At 47.4% G+C, this 22,664-nt stretch overlaps 1 protein-coding gene across 2 annotated transcripts in view; it reads left to right on the forward strand.

Moving 5' to 3' along the window:
* The window catches only part of ALPK2 (alpha kinase 2), a 152,323-nt gene that overhangs the window by 105,880 nt on the left and 23,779 nt on the right, over positions 1-22,664 (forward strand). Inside the window, exons 6-10 of one of the 2 annotated variants that reach the window (XM_079943519.1) lie at positions 2,699-2,846; positions 7,612-7,739; positions 7,840-7,875; positions 11,635-11,909; positions 13,410-13,498. In XM_079943519.1, the coding sequence (XP_079799645.1) occupies positions 2,699-2,846; positions 7,612-7,739; positions 7,840-7,875; positions 11,635-11,909; positions 13,410-13,498 (676 nt within the window). The remainder of the gene's footprint in view (positions 1-2,698; positions 2,847-7,611; positions 7,740-7,839; positions 7,876-11,634; positions 11,910-13,409; positions 13,499-22,664) is intronic. The other variant, XM_079943520.1, reaches the window with a different exon arrangement.

Consider the following 22,664-nt stretch of genomic DNA (forward strand, 5'->3'; position numbering starts at 1 on the left):
AACTTGAGCGGCCTCAGGATCCCCTAGAGGACTTGTTAAGACAGGTTGCTGGGCGCAACCCCAGAGTTCCTGATTCCGGAGAAAGTGCATTTCTAACGAGTTCTTGGGTGATGTGCTGGGAGGACCACTGATATAGGCTGCCTTGTAGGTATGCTTAACTGAGGGAGCGTGATTACTACGCCTTTCTGTTTAATTATCCTTCAAAAAAATCTTTAAAAGAAACAGAAGCATTAATCAGTGTAGCTAATTAGTGTAATTAAATAGACAGAAAAACATTTAGATACAGTCCAGCAGTCTCCTTTTAATCTTTTTTTTTTTTTTCATTTGAAGTGGCTGATTGGATGTTGGGTTTTCTTCCAAATTTGAGTATAAAGTTTCTTTCCAACTTGCCCTCCCCTTTGAGCCGGAAGTCCCCCCCGGGTCTCTGTTCCAGGTTTCAGACCACTTGAGGCTCAGAGCCCCGGTAACTGCAGTCAATTCTGCTTCGCCTGGGGAACCGAGTCAATGCCAAACTCCGTCCCATCACCCAGATTTCAGCCTCTTCTTCCTGAGCTCTTTCCCTTCCCATGAAACCTGGCAGAAGTCAGAAGAGATTGCAGCCAGGTAACGTGCCTGCCTGAGCTGGAGCAGAGCGCTGCGGCCCTCCTTAACCCCGGGGGAGAGGCTTTTCCTCTTACCCCAGTGCTTACTGTGTTCCCAGACCTCAGCAAACGGGCCCACAGCCCCTGCTGCTGAAAAGATCAAACACGAAACTGCTTTCCGAGTTTTAAAACATATTTAGAGAGAACGAAACCATGTTTTCAAGAGATCTCAAGTGGTTTCAGCCCAGAGGAAAAAAATCTTAATTTGGAATTCTTGTCTGTTTCCGTGGGAGAAAGGACCATCCAGGTGCCGTTGGAGGATTTGATCTCCGGAGCTGCCTCTCCAGGCATGAAGGGCTGCGGCCACAGGGAGCACAGCCTTCTGGGGGTGGGGTGGGGAGGAGTTAGGCGTGTGTGTGTGTTGGGATGTTAGGGATGACTTGGATAACTCTGAAAGAAATAGAACTTGAGTCAACTTTTTTTCCACATTCAAAGCTTAGTACAACCAAAGCTTTATAGTCACAGGGGACTTCTCTATCCTTTGCCCTCAACACTTGGGCAGAATATACACCGCAGAGAAACCTAGCTTCCCTCTCGAGCCTCATTTTAGCTCCCTCTGTTTTGTTTTGTTTTTTCCTTCCATCCCACACGGACAGGTGTCCTTTCCCAAAGCCCTGAGGCCTCCTGACCAAGCCAGCTTCCTAGCCTAGACCCTCATTTAGTTCTGCCCATTTTATGCCTTTCCCTGAATTCCCCTCCCCCAGTTTTGTCTTCAGAACTTACAACGGGTTGTGGACAGGGTTGGCAGCCTTAGGAACTCTTAGGTATCAGCAAATCACCCAGGAAGGGCCCTTGAGGAAATATGTCCCAGGTGGGGCAGTGGGCTTGGTCAAGACTCTAGAGAAAGCTTGACACCGTGGGCCAGAGCACCTAGCACCGGTAGCTAGGTAGGGCCAGATGAAGTGAAATGAGTTTTGCCGGCAGTAAGGACTTGGTATATTTAATCTTTCTCCCATAATATTGTTAGTACCCTGAGCTACTCTCTAATGCAAAAATTTGTTACCCAAGCGCCCCATTATTACTTCCTGGGAAGAAAACAAGCTTTTCAATACGCACTGTTATCCAAGCCAAGTCTGTTGCCAAGAGACGGGAGGCACATTTAACACATGAACGATTTCACAGTAGTGGCATCTGAGGCAGCAGAGCCCACAAAGCATCGGTATTGATGACTTTGGGCTTGCCTGTGGATTCTATAACATTTTGTTACCAAAGCTGTGTAATTTTGAAACTCAGTGTGCAATAGATCAACACCACGTTTCCAGTAACCTCTACCTGCCAAATTATTCTGACCACCTGGCTGTGTCAGCCATCCTCCTCTCGTCTAGGCTGCCGCCCAGTGGCTGCCCTGAGTAATTACACATTTACCTGGTGTGCCACCCTCTCGTCCCTTATTTAAAAAGAGCTCAGCCTAACCCCTGGGAATTGTGTATTGCTCCTATTTCATTCAAGGAGACAGTTCTCTTTCGCTAATGAAATTGATCTCCTAATGGATTGCAGTGATGTCCGATATCTTTCTGCAAAGATAACTGTGATCGAGGGGAGAGATGGATGAATATTCTTCAGCAAATGACTTACTGTTGTTGCCTTTTACACCTGGGGGCTTAGTCACATCACTCGGCTAGTCCAGATTTTATTCCACTTCCTAACCCCCAGCTTTACTTTTGACCTGGATCATCTGGTAGTCATCTAAAAGCATCTTTATTTGGCCCAGGTCCTATAGACTCGGTATCTACAACCCCCATCCCTCCCGTCAATTTTTTTAAAGTTTCAAGTTCTGTTTCACTTCGTGCATTGCAGACCTCACTCAGGAATTTTAAGTGATGAAAAGTGGGAGTTTCCTGTTACTGACTTGTTCATTTTCTATCTGTTGAGGAAAGTACCGTCTCCCCTCAGACACCAGATTCCCTCACCCACCAAACGGAGGGTAATGATTATTATCCCTGTCTCTTGGGATTGTAGTGAGAATTAAATGTGATAAAATGGGAAAGTCTCTTGCCCACCCTAAAGCTCTCTGCAATTCTTATAAGAACACTGACCTACAAGTTTCTTGTTTCCAGCTCCAGTATTACTGAAAAAGATCCAGGCTGAGATGTTCCCCGACCACTCTGGAAATGTTAAATTAAGCTGCCAGTTTGCAGAGATTCATGAAGATTCTACTATCTGGTGGATGAAAGATTCAAAGTCGATAGCCCAAGTGCAGAGAAGGTGCGATATCCACCCCCACCCCCACCCCCCGGTTACTTTTCACAGTTGGTTGTTTATTTCACAACATGGTTCTAAAGGAAAATAGTAAATTATAGGAAGTAAAAGGAAGATTGAAGCAGAAACTCCACACCCAAAGTATCCAAGAAGAGTAAGTAACAAAAGGACAGATACCTGGACAGGGAGGACGGTGAAGCGTTCTTGCCTTGCCTCGGCTACCATCACGTTTGGTGGCCTTAGGAAGGCACAAACCTTTCATCACTTTTTTAAAAATCAGGGGAACCTGTCCAATCATCTTCTAGTCTGAGGTCCTGTGGTCCCAAGATTAGAGAGCTCTCTTTTATATGCCCGTGCATTTTGCTGTTCTCACAAATTCCCATTAACCTAACAAAAAGCTAAGAAGGTAAATCAAAAGGAAAAAACAATCCGTGAGGTTACAGAAAAGTGGCATCTACCCAGGGTGGTAAGCTGCCCTCTCTAAGATGGGAAAACCAGTTTATATCTGGGGCCATAGGTTAGAGGAGCTGAAGGGGAGGAGAGGAGAGATGACTGAGCATCATTGCCAAGGATACCCCGTGTGGAATGAACCTTCCTCAAGAGGCTTTTCCAGCAATAAATGCTTGCTCGAGTGAACTGACGAATCAAGCTTTGTCTTTTGCACCTGAGGAGGTGTGACTCATTCTAGAAACAGATGTCCTGGTTTGATGGAAACCAGCCTAACTCAGACAATTCTCAGAAGCTCCTTTCTGCCAGAGGAGGTCCTAGTACAGCTCCCTGAGTCACGGGAGGTGTTCTTAACCCACTAATCTTATCACAGATAGGCTGAAAAAGTGAGAGAAATCAGTTTCCTGTAAAATTAAATCAAATGTCTGCTTGGAACACATCTGGCAGTTGTTCCAAACGCAACGATGGGAGACTTGAGCTGTAGTTTCATGTCTGTAACATCACGCCAGAAATCCAACTAGTTATCTAGTTATCATCTCCTATAACTATGATTGTAATAAAGCTGCTTTACCTAAAAGGCCAGCATTACCCTGCTTGTCTTATGCAAGGCTTAAGAATCACAATGAAGAATAAATGGCTTGATTTTTTAAAAAATCAAGGTGGTTCCCTAGAGCTTTATTTAAAAAAAAAGTGCTAATTATTCATTTAAAGTACTTTCCGTAGCCGTCAGCCAAGAAAATGAACTAGCGTTTTTTGCTCTTGATCTAAGCTGAAAATTGGCATTTGAATCTTTCAGGTCCCTTTTCCATCTGAGGTGTCTTTAGAACCTAGCCTCCCTCTAGAAAGTGTGTGACCTCAGTAGGCACGCCACCTACTAATGACACGTGGCCCAGGCCTTTAAGTTCTTGGGGAGGTTGGCTTCATTCTTCTGGGTAACACTGTCTGGCTTAGGCGCACCCATGTGCCCTCCCTGTGCTACCACTGGAGATTTGGGAGTCATAACTCCTTTGATATTAAGTCATTTATATTTCAGGTGGATTTTCAAACATTATCAAATTTTCACCCCTAATTCCAGTTGCATGTTTCTTTTTTTTTTTTTTTTTTTTTTTTTTTTTTTTTTTTTTTTGCGGTACGCGGGCCTCTCGCCGTTGTGGCCTCTCCCGTTGCGGAGCACAGGCTCCGGACGCGCAGGCTCAGCGGCCATGGCTCACGGGCCCAGCCGCTCCGCGGCATGTGGGATCTTCCCGGACCGGGGCACGAACCCGTGTCCCCTGCATCGGCAGGCGGACTCTCAACCACTGCGCCACCAGGGAAGCCCTGCATGTTTCCTTTACATGTCCCTCCAAGAAATCTCTCACTGCCTTGTCAAGATATAGTTATCAAAAAGTTGATCTGTCAAACAAATGTAACAGGAACATGTGACAAAGATCTTCCTTCTCTAACTCATTAAATAATGAGTAAGATGGGAAAGCTGTTTAAAGGAACATCTGAGGAATGGATTTATACAGTTAATCTGGCAAAAGAATGCTGGAATGTTTGCAAATGGATACGAAACTTGTTAATGTTCAACAGGTAATAAACCTTGGGAGTTAACTTTTGTAGGTTTCTGTCCAGGAGAAGTTATAACTGGGTGGGTTCTATTGGGTTGACCAAAAAGTTCGTTCGGGTTTTTCTGTAACATCTTACAAAGATGTTTAAAGAGTAGATAGCAAAGTCCGACAGAGGAGCATCTGCTATAACTAACTTCTCCTTGGGTGAGCCCATTAACCAGTGACACACAAAGGACACTCAATCATCCTTTCGCCTTTGTCCCCAGGTTTAGGATACTTTTCCTTAATAGGCTAAATTTTGGAAATTAGGTGTCAGGACACGTGCTTGTGGCTAGGACAAGGTGAATGTTCTCTGAGGAAACCAAGAAGAAAGTGGTAGCTTGTGCAATGGCTCCAAGAAGATCTCAAGCTGGCACCCTTCACTGCTGCCTTGGCCATCAGCACCTCCTTGGTAACCAGGAACCCCTTCTCCACTCTGGGGAGAGAGGTGCTTGGGAGTGGCCTGGGCGTTAGAAAGGGCCACTGTCCCCATGGAGTGGATGGGCTGAAAGCTGAGCACAGATCACATCATTGCTGCCGGACAAGCAGGGAGGGAAGAGCTGACTGCCATCAGAGGCAGGTTCTCCTTGGTTGGCCGTTGGGAGGACGTCTCCACCCAGGTTGGAAGGTGGGCACTGGGTGCTGGCAGTCCTCACCCCTGCTCCCTGGGGCTGCTGATGGATTCTGGGCTCTTCTGAGAAGCCCCCAGTTTAGATGCCCTTCCCCTCCGGCCGACTGAGTTCTTGGCTGTGTTAACTCTGGTCACACTTGGAGCTTCCTTTGCTTGCACTTGTCTCCCCAGCTACGCTCCACTCCCATTTGGCCCTTTGTGCATTTGGCCGTTCCTCCCCCTAAAAGCAAAAACCTGTGTCCCTTACAGGGTAAAAGAATATGAAACCGAGCTTTCCCCCTATTGATTCAAAAAGGTGCAAGACCACTTCTTTTCACTTCTCACAGTTTATATGGGTATTTTCTGTGTGTCTATCTCCTCCCAGACTGGAAGACCCTCACGGGTGAAGACTGTGCCTTTTTCCCCATCACCAGATCCCCCGGTACTGGGCACACAGCAGCTGACCCCCGCTGATGGCTCATGGCCACTCCCCAGACTAGACCCCTCAGTCAGGCTTCACGTGCCAGGTGTCAGTTGCTACTCATGCACACCCAGGAGGGGATCTTGCTCTTTCCTCTTTCCCAGACGAGGAAACTGAGGGCGAGAGACCAGAGCTCAGCTCAGGATTTGAATCCAGGTCTTTGTGACTCCTCAGCTGCCCCTCATAGAAGAAGGCCTCTGTGGGCCAAGACAGAAAAAGGCCACCGAGATTCTGTGCCAAGCGTCAGGACTTCTTGGCCGGAAGGAACTTGTCACGGGACCATTCTAGTTCAGCCGCCAGCCTCGACTGCCCCTTTCAGGGACACAAGCGCTGTGCTGATCAACAGGCCGCGAGAGGAGGATACGGCACGCCCCCCGCCCCTCCCCCCGGTGACTTAGTATTTGGCAGCCTGTCCAGGAAGTCTTCCCCTTATAACTGGGCTTGTTCACATCCACTTTCAACCATACATTCAGGATGTGCTTGGAGGAAGTATTATGATTTAGTGGACTGTGTTTTAAGCCACGGGTCCATTCCAGAAGAGGCATGTGTACATCGGAGGCTTGAAGTCTACTGAAAAGCTGAACGATAACGAAGACTTCTGTTGGCTCTGCCAACTGAGATGAATGGATTTTGCTGTTGAATTGTGAAATGAACCAAAACGTACACTGCGCACACGTGACCTTGGTGAACGTCTAACAAAATTCACCGTATAGAACAAAACTAGAATACTATTTGAGTATTTTTTTGGCTGCAAAGTAAATTTTCTGTTTGAGACTTTGGAACAAAGATTGTGGCTTTAACTCTAATCTCAATCATCCCCGATTTGAGGGCAGGGATCACACATCACTCGGAGGCAGCTTATCACAGTCAAGAGGAGGGTTCCAGAGTCAGGTTATCTGGTTTAAGTCCTGAGTCTACTCTCATCAGCTGTGTGACCCTAGGCCCCTTGCTTAATCTCACTGTGCCTCTGTTTCCTCTTCTGTGAACTGCGGACAGTAATAGTATTTGTTAGATTGCTCCAAGGATGGCATGGAATAGTCCTTAAAGTGATGGGCACAATGCCTGACACATACCAAGTGCTCAGTACACATGAGCCATGACCGTCATCACTGTCACCACCACGTTTTTCTGTTTAGAGCACAGTCCTGGAACGTGAGATTGGGTGGGCAGATGGATGGATGGTCTTTGCGAGGGGAGCACACTATTAAAGTCTCCAGCCCATGAGTCCTTATATACAACAAAGACCCCCTTTCTGTTGTCTCTACTGTGTCTGGGTTTGGAACTTTCAGGTTTCCTTTGAGCCCAGGACACCTGGATTAGTAACACAACTGAGGAACTCCGAGCAGAAATGTTAACTAAAGCCCCCAGAATTCACATTTTCCATTCTCTGCTCTACTAATGGCAGTCAAACCTCCCAGGTGTTTCCGTGCATTCATATTGCATAATGAAGTGAGGGTGTGAAGCAAAACCACGCCGATCGTCTCCTACAAATAAGTTAGCTTTAACAGCTGATCCCAATCTTGTCTTTCAGCCAGCCCGTTGGCTGACCTCACGAGGGCAGGGAAGCGTTCGTTTCTTTCTCCTGTTAGAAAAGTGCAACTTCAGAATGATGATGCGTGCCCACGTTCATGTCCCCCACTGCAGAGCAGGAGACAGCTCCACTGTGTCCTTGGCCATCCTTCAAGCCAGTCCGAAGGACCAGGGCCTCTATTCCTGCTGTATCAAGAACGGTTACGGGAAAGTGGCTACGGAATTTCACCTCACCACAGAAGGTAAACCTCAGCTTTGCCGTTTCCAGTGAAAACCGCTAGCCCCTACCAGTTCAGAATGCTGATTTGTACTGAAGGCGTTCTCTTCTCTGTCATCTTCCAGTTCTCAAACAACTTTCAAGTCACCCAGATGTTAAAGGTAAGCTAACCTGAGCTGGACGTCAGAGGAAACGGGTGCATCCTAAAGCATGAAATATAGGCAATGGTAGAAGCAACCTTCCCGCCGACTCTTTGAACCAAGTAGGAGAGAGCTCAGGAATGCCTGGGAAACGAATCCATAAGCTATTTCAACCTGACTACAGGGCCCGTGATGAGTGCGTTAGGCTCCAGAGGTCCAGAAGTGAATTATTAAAGAGATCAGACTGTGCAGTTGGGACCGTGTTGGCGAGGGGGCGGGGGGCACTTTGGGGTTAGGCTTTCTCTGTGGAGCAGCAGACTTGCATCCAGCCCATCTGCACGGGGTTTCTCAGCCTCTGGCACGTACACAGCATGTTTGTTTGTTTGTTTTAAGGGTTTCCTTTTCTCCACATTCTCACCAACACCTGTTATCTCTTATCTTTGTTTTTGAATTTTTTTTTTTATACAGCAGGTTCTTATTAGTCATCAGTTTTATACACGTCCGTGTATACATGTCAATCCCAATCTCCCAATTCGTCCCACACCCTCACCCCCGCCCGCTCTCCCCCCTTGGTGTCCCTGCGTTTGTTCTCTACGTCACACGGCATGTTTTGTTTCTCCAGCTGTTTTAGTTTTCAGTTCGACTAGCTGAGCAGATTCCCAGAGTCAGGTGTCTAGGAGAATAAGTGCATTCGTTTGCATCCTAGTGGAAATGGGAGATGGATTCTTGTGCTTTCCTTTGGCACTTGTGCACTCCTGGTGTAGCAACGAGCTACCAGCTGCCCTTGAACGTTCAGGCTGCCTCTGGGCCACCCACTGAGTCCATGCTGGTCATGTATTTCCTCTTGGGGAAAATTATCCGTCCCCAGCACACGAGCCCATCCGCACCCAGTGATCTGCTGCCAAACTTTTAACAACCTGCCAGGGGGTTGGGGAGGCCCTGATTTGTACAGTTTTCCAATTTCTGTGGTGCAGATACTCTCATCATGGCCAAGTTTAAACTGCTAGCGTACACTGTATGTGCTGATTTTCTTTTAAGGCAAATAAAAACCCTGAAACCTCTGTGAAAACAAGACAGTACAGATCAAGATGCAGTAACGTCTAGTAATTAAAGGCGAGGAGCTGGGATCTTGACTTAGAAATGGTCTAGCAAATGCTGTGATATTTATCCAAAACAACAGACTTAAATACCAACTCCTCACAAACATTCAAATGTTACATGTCTTTAGTGTGTCATGTACTTGTGTAATTTAAAATCCCTCCCTATATGTCCCCATTCCCCCAAGAATCTAAATATGCAAAAGAATGTCCTTTCTTATATCAAAAACCAAAATGACCTTCAGAAGAAAGGTTTCTCTGTTTCATCAGCTGCTTAGCATCACTTGGCATCCCATACCAGATTCTTGCTCTGACCCGGTTAATTTAGGTTTGCAGAGACTCGTTTCTCAAGGCTTTACCAGTTAGGAATGAGACCCCAGTGAGGATGAGGTACTGGTCACCGCTATTGTAGCCCTGTGACTCTCACCATTGGGTTGGGGTCTAGACCCTGAAGACATCACCTTCTGCCAGCTGCTTCTCCATGAGACTGTGGGTCCAGTTTCAATGGCTCACTGGGCTGGGGAGGCCATACCTTCCTCTGCCTTTCCAGGTACCTTCAGATGAAGAAGTTTCAAATGACTGCTTTATCACCTTTCTTATCTGGAGGAATCTCTCACTAGATATTTTATTTAAATCTCTAGAGGAGGGACATATAACATTTTACAAATTGATCACTAACTAAAAGTCTAATAAAAGCCCCAAATGAATGATTCAAATAAAGCACAACTTAATGGTGGCACGCGCGGCTTTCAAAGAAAAATTCTAAGATGTATTTTTCTTACATTGTTTTATCCTGGTTAAGTGGACATTTCTGGAAATTATGGACAGGATTATCGAGGATGGTGGAGTGCATGCATGTCGTGTATTTTTTCTTAGGGAAAATTACTCCTCTCCACACATACACCCATCCCTATACAGTACGGCACTAAAAATGTTCCTTTCTATTACTAAGCAGAGAGTCTGGAACAACTTTTGTCTTTAGTTAATTAAATTTGAATTTTAAAATACACAAACTTTTAACTTTCAAGAACAATTGAATTTTAGAAACTTTGGGACTTTTGAAGGAAAACAATGTGGTAAATATAGCTCCGATTCACTGGGCTCTGGTGTACATACAGAAAGCATTTCCTGTATCCTTTCAGAGGTCTTGGGGGCAAAATTGTTCATCAATCATGTAACTAGAATTAAGATTTGGGTTGTATAAGTAGCATTCCCTCTCCATTTCATTACCTAATTCTAAAATTTAACTTCAACTCTACTCTTCTCTATAACTTTCTCGTTCTATTACTTAGCTCTTTCACAGATTTCATCCTATCTCCTTTAAAATTTATGTGGGAAAATGTCCCATTTACCTACCTGCTTTCCTGTTCCTCTGCCCCCATTCTCTCTAAACCCCAAATAGGTTAGTCTTCAGGGGCATTCTGCTAGCCCTTGTGAAAGAGTTGCCTTGGAGCAACTCTCTGAATACTCTTTCACCGACACTTTCACCTCCTTTTTCTATTTGAAAATCCCCTACCTGCCTCCTTTCTTTCTGACAATAACTAGGTCTAGACACTAATCAATACCCTTTAAGAACAGTCTGTTCCCTTATACTTTTAACTAATCCCATTGGTCATAGGCTGCCCTTAAAACATACGATTGGAAAATATTTTTCAAAGAGAAAAATATTTTGCTAAATATTCTAAATAGAAAGGTGACGTGGGATTTTCACACAACCAGATCGATGATGTCTATCTCAGAAAGATGAGTTTTCATCGACTTTTGAGGAGTGGAAGGTGGCTTTTTTACAATCTAAACAATCTTATTTCATTGAAAGCCATCTTATTTTCTTCTCTCAGCCAATCAGAAGTCTGACTTGGTCATCTCTAGTGTAAAACGCAACTCTGATCGAATTGATTGTCATCTGAAACACATGCAGAATCAACTCAAACAGCTGATAGAAAACTCAGTACTTTTTACAAGTAGATCCAGAATGATTCTAGCTTTTTTCAACTTCCCTTCAGAGGGAGTTCTTTTTACTTGTTTTGGTTTTTTCCCACTTATTTCTTATGACTGCCACAGTCATTCTTAACAGAGGCAGTATCACCTCCAAGAGGACAAAACTGGGTCTTGGGGAGGCAAAAGAAAACTTATTTTTGTGTGTTAAGCACAGATAGCCGTACCAGATACACAGTACATCTGTGGTATTAAAATTTTCTGTGGAGCAACTCGGGGGGAAAAGACTAAAAAGAATCCTTGCAGAAGTCAACAATGGAAAAAAAAAGATTGGGAAACATTGATCAGCAGATCAATGATCTAGCAGATCAGTCTTACAACTGGTACCTCCTCCCTCTTCTACATTTCATCTGTCTTTTCAACTTGCCTTGAATCACCTTGCATGATTCTGTTCACGTTTTCTGGGTCTGTCTACAGTTCCTTTCCTGGGCTCCCCAGTTCTGTTCCCCCCTCATCCAATCCACGTCTGTTCCCCTCTCATCTGATCCACTGGGGCCTCACCTCCATCTTCTACATCCTCAGTGAACCATCTCCCCTTCGAGCTATGCCTCTGTTGGGAGTTAGCGTGGTTCCCCCTCCTAGATTCTGTAGGCCAACCTTGTCATTGTCCCTGTGTGGGAATGCTCGTTAGCCAAGGAGCCGGATTGGGGGATGTTCCTGTCCAACGGAAGTTGTGTTATATCTTTAGTATACGAAGAGATTGAATTCAGCCAACTCATCTTCGGAGGAGACTTCCTCAGCGACAGCTACTTCGGGGGCCGTCTGCGCGGTCAGATCGCCACGGAGGAGTTGCACTTTGGGGAAGGGGTCCACCGGAAAGCCTTCCGCAGCAAAGTGATGCAGGGCCTCACACCAGTCTTCAAGCCCGGCCACACCTGTGTGCTCAAGGTGCACAACGCCGTTGCCTACGGGACCAGAAACAATGATGAGCTCATTCAGAGGAACTACAAACTCGCCGCCCAGGTGGGTCCAACTGGCCTGAAAGTGCTGCTTGAGGTGTGAGACGGACCCATGATACCCTGAGATGAAAATCAGACTCAGAATCGATGGGGGTGTCTCCAAGAGGGTGTCTCTCTCCCTCTGGGGCATGTTTATGAGGGAGTCACTAGATTGAGGCTAAATGCTGGAGATCACATCTCAGCCTCTGAGTGATTTTGTGGCCTCGTGCCAGCCAGTTGGGACTAGTCTATGTCTGGGGGCGCCTCACCAGTTCCTACCTGGGCTGGGATCACTTCTAGGAAGGCTTCCTAGGAAGCCCCATCAGACCCCTAGGGGTTTGAATCTACCTGGACTCAGAATGACATGGGAAGTGGGGTGTCCAAATTACAGTGGATGCCAGGATTCCCAGGGATCCTCAAGGACAGCCAAAATCAACGGGAGTTTCTGGAGTGTTTCGGTTTGTTTTAGGGAAGAGGAAGGAGGGTGGGAATATTCAGAAGGGTTAACGTTTGTCCTGTTTCCTGCCTTCCTGAGTTAGGTTCTATGTCCACCCATCAGCTATGAAGGGAGATTGACCCAAGTCTCTACCTAAGTTCCCTCCTGTGTTACTGAGTCGTAGGACCCTTGAGGCAAGAGGGGAGGGGAGGAAAACACGATCTTCTCCCCCTGCATCACCACCCCTCCCCCACCCCCATCCATGCTTTTCACTCCATGCCAGCGCTGGCCAAGCTTTCAGGAGAGCTGGGTCTAGCTCTTTCACAAACTAGGTGCATTCTGAATTTTTTTTTTAACCTATAAAATGAATAAGCTAGACTCAGATGAGTCTCTTGGGTGCTCTCAAACACTGTCCCTCCACAGCCATCTCAGATGTGGCAATGCAGTGTGGGACTTGGTACTCATGAAGGCAACCCCTCTTCTCTGAGCATAGGATTTGGCAATTGTACTCCTTTCTCCTCCTCCTTTGTTCTTCTCTTTCACTGAATATTCCTTCCATTTCAAGTACCATCTGGCCCAGTCATGGAAAATCCCCCAGACTCCAGACTCCCACTTAGGAAAAGCAAACTGGATTCTGCTTTCCACTCTGTAGGGCTTTTCTAAGCCAACAATCTTGGCAAGGTGTTCATTACTTACAGCTCAAGTTACACCTTTGAAGAAGAACCTCAGATGGGGTAGCTCATGGGAAATCCAACAGTCCCCGTGCTCTATCTGACATCCTGCCCAGGGACCAGTCCCCTTAGCTCAGGGGTGAACTTCAGCCATGTGGGTTCTAGAAATTTCATAGTTCAGGGACACCTAGCCCTAGAGACCACTTGACCTTCACCCGGATGGTTCCTTCAGATCTCAGAGGTCCTCTGCAAGTGGCCAACTGTAGGCTACATTCACTGTTGTTTCTGTGCCCCCAACGAAGGGATGGGTTTGGAAATCCATTGGCTTAACCTATATTGGGAAATTTGAGCCTTACCGGGCAATGCTCTCTGAATTTCTTCTAATCACTGGGCTTTCCCATGTACTTGGGTGATCTAGGAGTGCTACGTTCAAAATACCGCCAGATACTACGCCAAGATCTACGCCGCTGAAGCACAGCCTCTGGAAGGCTTTGGAGATGTGCCAGAGTGAGTATGATTCCCCCTTGTGCCCCCCCTCCTCTAATTTGTTGCGGGACTTGCGGGGCACTGAGGGATGAGAGGGTGAGGAGAAACAGTAGGACACACATTTCAACTGGTGTCTGTCTGTAAGCTCTAAGAGGGCACACACAGCTGCTATCCTATTCTTCACTGAGTCACCAGAGGCTTGCAGAAAAAGACTTGCTAGATATTTCAGTAAATGTGTGTATGGATGGAATAATTAAATAAACGCATATACCATGTTAAATAGAAAATGTATCTACTCTCATGGGTATTACATTGTCTAAACCATAAACAAATAGAACAGGAGTCCTGTGATGAAAATAAATATGGTGGTGTGTCAGGGAAGAATGAGCTGGGAGATCAGGAACGTAGGAGCATAGTACCCGATTCCTGGAACCCTACAGAGGTAAACTACACTGACTTTTATCCACTCGTTGACTAAATATCGATTGGCACAAGCATATGTTGGGGTGTCCGGAGCTTGTATTTACTGATCTGCTTATCTGGTTGAGATCATAAAGGGGAAGAGAAAAGGCTGTGCCAGTGCACGGTGGAAACTTCAGACAGACCAGTCATTTACATATGAGTAGAAACTGGGAAAGGAGAGGAAAGAAGGAAGGGACTCTTGTCTGCATTATCTCTGTTAACTCACGAAATGGAAAAAAAAAAAACAACCCTGAGGTGGTATGTTGGACACACCATGTATAAAGTCTAATGCTTGCTGTTCTTCTCCAAGAAATGCTTAACATACTTAGTATACAAACAGTTCTCAGCAACTTCAAGAAAAATTAACATAATGCAAAGAAAACCACTTTCAATTGCGTTTCTGTTAAGTACGCTAAGACGGCAATCTGGACTGGGTTGTCATGAGAACTCGTCCTGTTCTTGCTTCTCCAGCCCCCTCTTCCTGCTCTGTCCTCTTCAGTTCCTCCTTGAGGAGGAAGAATCCACCCGTAATCAGTCCACCAGGCGTGGAACCACAGCGCCCTCCCGCAGGGGCACACCCAAGCTTTGTGCAGCTTGACTCATTACACAACTTGGGGGCTTTTCTAAGGAAAAGAACACAATTATGAATATCAAGACGTGTCCGGGGACTTGGAAAGGGTCTGTGCGGGTGAAGGACAAGGGCTTAATCAGCTTCTGAGTAAATCTGTCACCGCCCTGGAGACAGATGAGGATGTTTTGGTATCCAAATACGTTTCCTTCCTTACTGTGGGAGGATTTGTGAACTCATGGACGAGGACAGTACATGGAGGGATAAGGGTCCAAAAAAGGGCATCTGTGCCTGATTCCATGTTCACTGAACCAAAATCAGGATCCTATACTGGAAACACACAGCATTCTTTTTTTTTTTAAACTTTAAAAACTTTCGAAACAAAAGTTGGTATAACACCTGTATATTTTGCACCTCATTGACCAATTGTTAATAGTTAATTCAATATTCTTTCTGTAGATTCTGTGTACATATTCCTATATAACCACAACAGCTATCAAAACCAACACATTTAACATTGCTATAGTATCACCTAATATCCAATCTATATTAAAATTTCCCCAATTATTCCAAAACCACCCTTTTTACTAGAGGAACTGTAACTTACCATTCATTCCAGGACACTTAAAAAATTATGTATAAAACTTAAAGTAAAAATAGACATCTTAAGTGCATAGCTCTGAATATTTACATATAGCTATGTCTAAGAGACTGCTACGCCAAACAAGGGGGTCTCTTAATTATGCCGGGACAACAGGTATAATCAGGACTGATTGCTTCCTTGTGAAGCGATGCATATTACATCTTTTTGGCAAGAAGATTGTCAGTGATATACTGTGTCACATCAGAAGACACATTTCTGTTTGAACCATTCCTGGCGATGATAGGTTTGAATATTGGTTAAGGTGAACATAACCAAGTTTCAAGTTTTGTCTATAAGCGCCGTCTTCCCCAGTGTAGAAACTTATCGGAGGCCCTTTCAGGTAAATCAATTCCATTCAGTGAGTTCATATTTGTAAAATGTCTCATCTCCTTCCTTCTCTGCCCTCTCAGGGCCGGGGCTCTTTGCAGAGAGAGCCACTTCCACCGTGGCTTCCTGTCAGGTAGTTCACAGGCTTTTTTTCCCCCATGCAACGGCCAGGCTGTGTCCCCCTGTAAGCAGGAAGCGTGGAGCGTGTGGAGCGGCCCACAGTTCTGCTGTCAAGGGGCACCACGGAGTGGACTGTAGTCACTTCTCTGTCGTTAACTATCATTATAGCTGAACCCTTTTTCCGGGTGGTGTAGCCTCACCGCGGGCTTTTCGCTAATGCTTGATTCCTACGAACACACTCAGGGCGCAGCATGTGGTTCCCCCAGGTGTTGGGTGGAAAATTGCCGGCAGGAAGGGAGAAGAGTGCAGAGCCCCTCCTCGGTTTTTCAAGAACCTAAGCCTGTCCGGCATGAAACTGTAATGAGCCCAGCCCTAGTGGGGGAGCGGGGAGACTTCGCCCGTGGACCACGCACCACCTGACCACACCGGCCTCCTGTGATTCCGCTGAGTCTGTCTTCTCGGCCCGGCTACAGTTCTGCTCCAGGAAGCAAGCACAGCGTCTGGGTCAGCAGTTGACACGATTGTATTAACTCCCTCAAGGAGAGCAGTAGGTCTTCAAGGGCGGGTGCCCCCTCCTCGGGAGGAGCAGCCACTTTAGGAGAATTGGTCCCATCAAAAGACATCTTTTTATCAGCACTTTCCAGAGGCAGCTCCCCCTTGTCTATCTTTTGTCTTCGGCATGCTGATAGGATCCTGGCCTCTTCTGCTGTGGCAGGAATGCTTTTGGAGGAAGGTGAACAGCTCACAGGGCTGCTTCTGTCCGTCTCACTTCCGGCCTCTGGTTCTTGGTGGTAATCGCTGGTGCCAAGCCTGCAAAACGTCTTGGTGAATCAGGCTGACGGGGGGGGGGGGGGGGGCGGCAGGTTAGAAGGTAAGGGAGGTATGGGTGTCTTCTTCTGAGGTCTTAGGCTGTCACAACACTGTGGCATCTTTTGTGGACAGGAAGCTTTGTCATTTTTCACAGATCATTTCTTTGGGTCCCCTTCGCCGAGTCTGCCTGTGTATTTGGTTCAGCAGAAGCCCCCGTCCCTCTGCTGCTTCTGCTGACGTCGATTTGAATTTGCAGCTTGCATGTGCTTTCTGTGACTCTGGAGTTCCTCTCCTGTTCATTTGCTCTCTCCGTTTTACCAAACTTGACCTCCTTTCTGAGCACGAGGACTCTCCTTACTTCTGAAACGGCCCCTGGCCTAAGGTCCACGCGGCTTCCTCAAAGGCCTCTGTGCCTGAAACCACGTTAGCAAAGGTGTAGGTGAGCGGGGTTTGAGAGGAGAGGGCACGGGGGTGGGGGGCGCGTGTGTCTCTGGAGGGGTGGGGATGATTCGGACGCCCACCCGTCAGCCTCTAGATGCTCCGCTGAGCAGGGAGGACGTGCAGGGCCACGGAGACGTGGCCACTTGGAAGATGGCTGTAAGGGGAGGGGCAGAACAAAGCGGGGAGGGCGTCAGCTTGATCCCTGCACGGAGGCAGCCAGTGAGGGGAAAGGGCTCCCAAGCGGCGAGCCAAGGGAGGGCGGCCAGCGGGTTCCCCGCCATGCCTCAGGCTCCTCTGCAGATCCGGGGCGCGAGGCTGGGTGGTTGGCCTGCCAGGGGTGGGGATGTGTTTATTTCCAGACCGCAAAGCTGGCCCTACGCTTCCCTTTTCTGCGCGGGTGGGTCTAGAAGAGAAAACCCTCCGCATTCCGGCAGCTTCCGGTTTTGAATTTGTGAATGACAGTAGAGTCAGCGTTCTTCATGCAAAGGATCCCCCTGGGCAGGGACCATGCCTAGTTACCACCCTGAATCACGGCCAGCTCCATCTCTGGTTTTTAGGGCTACGGAACGAATAAGAACCCAGGTCAACCCTGAACACCCTTTTGCCCTGCGGCAGGGTCAGTGGCCAGCTGTCTTCAGGGCGTCCTCAGGAGGCAACCTGGATGCCCCAAATCCTGCAGAAATGACCAAGTTGTCAGAGGGAGGCTGGGGACACCCCAGGCTGATTTCAGGGGTGCTGGGAAGGGCCCTCTGCCCCAGGTGGGCCCACCAGCCCACTGGCTAATACTTGACATTTCTTTGATAAAAGAAGACACAAACGCTTTCATCCTAGAAGTAGAAATAGTGCTTAAAATGACTCCCGCCGTGATTAGTAATCAGAGAACGTTGGTGTTTGAAGGGTTGGCCACTTGGTGTCTCAAAGGACATTGTCCTGGTCCAGAAATGCTCCCGAGAGAGATGGGGCGGGAAAGGAGGCATCCTCCTCACATTTTCTCAAGGAAATACTCGTAAATGGCAGAGGAGGATAAATATGTTCCCTTCAAAAGCTCTGGGGGCTTAATCTGAAGTAATCTGCCTGCAGAGTCGTTTCTTTGAAATGTTACCTTTTGTGTCTTTAAAATTCACTTGAATTTTGTATTCTTCCCTCTTTGTCTGTTTAATATAAAAATGTTTTCCCAGCAATCTTTGACTCAGACACCTGTGTGTAGCCTCCAGCTGAACTCCCAGGAGGAGGCAGGATGTGGGTGGAAACAGCACAGGCCCGGATGCTCTCCATGCTCTGGGAGAATCCGCTCTGCTCTGTTCTCACCCCTGGGGAAGCAGGCGGCGCCCTGTGGTGTGAGTGCAGACCCCGCCGGGGTGCCCAACTCAAGCCTCCCTTCAGAGTAAGAGGCCTTCACCCTCATCTCACTGGAAAAGGGGACTCACGTCCCCACAGAGAGAAAAATGATGGTAGTGTCTGTGATAGTATTTTTGAAGGGAGAAAGGAGGCCACCGGCCCTGCTGCCCTCATGACTTTTCCTAAGCTTGGATTTGGTTACTGAGTGTTGCAGAATTGTTCTGTATCTTTACCTGTAGACATTCTGACGCAAAACCTGGGCCACTTCTGAGGCCTTTTCATGATAGGGCTCTTTGTGTGGTTTTACTAAGAGAACTGACACCAGCCATTCCCCTCCCCAACCCAGGTGACCATCACTGGACGCAGGTGACTGTCACACCATTAATGGTTTTCTGTGTGTGTGTGGCACTTAGACCCTTCCAGAAGCCTACTTTCTGAGCCTTTAAATATATCGACAGTTGTTAGGGGCCTGCATTAGGGACTTATACCTATTTGTTTACCCATTTGACAAATAATCTGTATTAAAAATATTTTTTACATTCATGAACATCAAAACATCAGCATCTTACCTTGTCCTTGGGGTGGCTATCATGATTTCTACTTTAAGTCCTTGAAAATGACATCTGTGTGATCAACACTTAACTAGGTGACCTCTTCTCTGACTATCTACAAGTTTGTCAGATCAGATCCTGTATCAGTTTAATGGTTGTGACTGGGAGGGGTGCAACTGGCCTCTAGTGAGAAGCGGCCAGAGGTGTTGCTAAACGTCCTACAATGCACAGGACAGCCCCACAATGAGGAATTATCTGGCCCCAAAGTTCAGTAATGCTGAGACTGAGAAACTTTGTCCTATATGAACATTCATTCATTTTTGCCAAACACTGTGCATGTACCATGCGCCAGGCTTTGTTCTACGCTAGGTGATGGGCACTTAACGAATACAAAGAAAACGCAATAGGTTCTTGCGCCTCACAGCCAGTGGGAGTGCAAGGCATGTAGGACAAAACCCAGTGTGCTGGGGCTTCCCTGGTGGCGCAGTGGTTGAGAGTCCACCTGCCGATGCAGGGGACACGGGTTCATGCCCCGGTCTGGGAAGATCTCACATGCCGCGGAGCAGCTGGGCCCATGAGCCATGGCCGCTGAGCCTGCGTGTCCGGAGCCTGTGTTCCACAACGGGAGAAGCCACAACAGCGAGAGGCCCACATACTGCAAAAAAAACAAAAAACAAAAGCCCCAAAAAACAAAAACCCAGTGTGCTGGCATGAAGTGCAAGGAGTTATGGGGACATGGAGGAGGTAGGGGGTCTGGAAAACCTCCCAGGAGGAGGAGGGTGTTGAAGAATGAGTAGGAGTTTGCCAGATGGAGAGCAAGGGTGGAGAACTGCCAGCAAAGGGAACAGCGTGTTCAAAGAAAGAAATGAAGAGCTGTGAAAGAAGGTTTTCGAGGAGATGGAAAATGCTCAGTAAATCTAGAGTACTGGCAGGGTAGAAAAAAGGGGGGCAGAGAAAGAGGCCAGAGGCAGGTTGGGGGTCAGAATGCAAAGAACCTTCAATGCTCAGCTAATGAGCGTCGGGGCGAGAGGGAGACAGGGGCTAACCAGAAGCTTTCAGCAGGGGAGCCTTGAGCAACACAGCAGACACGTTGTTGTTCTTGTTGTTGTTGTTTTTCGGTATGCGGGCCTCTCACTGTCGCTGCCTCTCCCGTTGCGGTGCACAGGCTCCGGACGTGCAGGCTCAGCGGCCATGGCTCACGGGCCCAGCCGCTCAGTGGCACGTGGGATCTTCCCGGACTGGGGCACGAACCCGTGTCCCCTGCATCGCAGGCGGACTCTCAACCACTGTGCCACCAGGGAAGCCCCTGTTGTTTTTAATAGAGTTTAATCTTTGGAATAGTTTTAGGTTCACAGCAAAATTGAATGGAGGGGACAGATTTCCCATATCCACTCAGGCTCCACACATACACAGCCTCCCCCATTACCAACATTCCCCAACAGACGGGAACGTCTGTTATAATTGAATCCACATTGACACATCATCGTCACCCTAAGTCCACAGTGTACGTTAGGGTTGTACATTCTGTGGGTTTGGACAAATGTCCAATGATACTATAACGTATGATAACTGTAATGTATCATACAGAGTAGTTTCATTGCCCTAAAAATCCTCTGTGCGGACGTGGCTCTTAGAGCTATCTGTCCGTCAGCAATGGCTGTCCAAGGACAAGGCCCAGAGGCTGGACGTGGTGAGACCAGTCTGAAAGTTGTTTCTGTTGCCCAAGAAAGAGGCAGTGACAGTGGAACTAAGCCATGGCCATGGGGAGTTTGAGAGGAAAGAATGGGCTTGTGTGACATTTGGTAGGTAGGTGTGTTTAACCAGACTTCATGGAAGGAGTAAAAAGGGAGAGAAGGTTGACTCTGAACTTGGGAGACTGGGTAGACAATGCCGCCACTTGAAGACAGTATAGGCAGGGAGAAGACTCATGTAGGTGTAGGGCGAGGTGAATACTTTTGCGTGAGCCGAGTCTGAGGTGTGTGGTCTCTGTGGCCCATCAGACTGCAGCAGTTCGATCATCTAAGCCTGGAGCGGAAAGAGAAGGGAGGCAGTGCACTGGTTTGCTGGGCATCTGCATACGGAAGATCACAGCAACTGTGCAAGTGGTGGGCTTACCTGCGTAGAGTGCATAGAACAAGGGGAGGGAAGGACCAAGGATGGAAGCTCGAGAAACACGAACATGCAGGGCTCGGAGTCAGTGCTGAGCAGGGGCCGGCAAATGCTCAGGGGCAGCGTCAGTGGAACAAGAGCCAGGAGGGGACACTGTCCCCAGAGTCCAGGCAAGAGGGTGATTCTGGAGGGCAAAAGGGGTCAACACTGTCAGAAGCTTATTAGTTATCTATTTAATGACCGACCGTATTGGACAGGGAACTCTAGTCAATACTCTATGACGGCCTATATGGGAAAAGAATCTGAAAAGAGTGGATATATGTATATGTATAACTGATCCACTTTGCTGTGCAACAGAAACTAACGCAGCATTGTAAGCCAACTATACGCCAATAAAAATTAAACACACACTGTCAGATGCTGCGGAAGGGTCCTGGGGAATAATCAGAGGCCATCAGAATGGATGACCACAGCAGGCGGGGACTTTGGAAGATGAGGGGTAATGGGTCAAAGAGGGAATTGGCACTGAGGCCATGGATACAAATGGAGGCGCTCCTTTCAAGAAGTGAAGGAAACAAGGAAAATCAGAATGAAATCTAAGGGGAAAGTCCCCCCAAAGGAAGGGCGGTGCTGGTTGTTTTTAAGATGGGGAGACAAGAACATGTTTATGACCTTGAGGCAGAGAGAAGAAACAAAAGAATTCACCTACAGAAGACAAAACTTGAGACCAGGGGTTGGCAAACCCTTGCTGCAAAGGGCCAGATAGTAACTATTTTAGGCTGTGTAGGTCCATAGGCAAAATCAACGCTATTACGTAGATGCTTATGTAACAGTAAAGAAAACCAGTAGCTACAAATCTTTATTGATGAATTATACAGACTTCCTAATAGAAGAATGGAATTCTTTCTTTTTAAGTGGCATTTTGCTAACTTTTTAAAGTAACTTTGCTTACATTTGGGGTTCAGATTTAGTGTTCCCTAAAAGCCAATCAATTGCAAATGTTCATCTATAAAAACCATTCTTGTGGGCTGTATGAAAACAGGCATCTGACTGGAGCTGGTCCCTAGGTAACAGGGTGCTGACCCTGCTGTACACGTATTTTCCTGCGGTGAGTAGTGGGTGAGGTGGGCTCATGTATACCATTTCACAAGCTCTCATGCAATTTATTCCTCACCTGGTGACAAAAGGGAACGGGCAGTTGTGACACCAGATCTGTTCAGTGCTGGACTAACTGCATCTGGGAAGGGGTGGGGGGGAGGCAGAGCATCACTTGGTGGAACTCAGAAGCGTCGGGGAAGCTTCAGGCCAGGCCAGGTAGGGTGCAGTGAGGACCAGGACGTGGGACTCGGACTGGCTTGTGCGGGTGTGGATGGAGGGAGCCTGAGCTGTGGGTACCAAGCACAGGCGTGGAGTTGTTGGATGGCTTCTCCCTCTTGCCTCCCACTCTGCCAGCTTATCCCTCCTTAGTCTTCACAACTCAGGCCACACACACCTGGCTGCTGACTGTCTTTATTAGCTGGGAGTTGGGGGTTAGATGTCCCTCCTCTGGGCACCTTCCCAACAACTGCCCTTGGAAAGCAAGGACTGTGTCTCTCGTCTCCCCTCCCCTGAATCTTTGAGATCCTGGCACAAGCTATTCAGCAGATTTTTGTTGAAGGGAAAGAATGCAAAGGTAGAGTTGCCAATCAACTCTACAGACGTTGGGGTGGAGGCAAATGACTAGTTCAGTTTTTGCCATGTTAAATTTTTCTTTTCTTTTTTTTTTTTTTTTGCTGCGTTGGGCCTTTGTTGCTGTGCGTGGGCTTTCTCTAGTTGCAG

The sequence above is a fragment of the Stenella coeruleoalba genome (genome assembly GCF_951394435.1).
Source record: "Stenella coeruleoalba genome assembly, chromosome: 14".
Classification (NCBI taxonomy): Eukaryota; Metazoa; Chordata; class Mammalia; order Artiodactyla; family Delphinidae; genus Stenella; species Stenella coeruleoalba.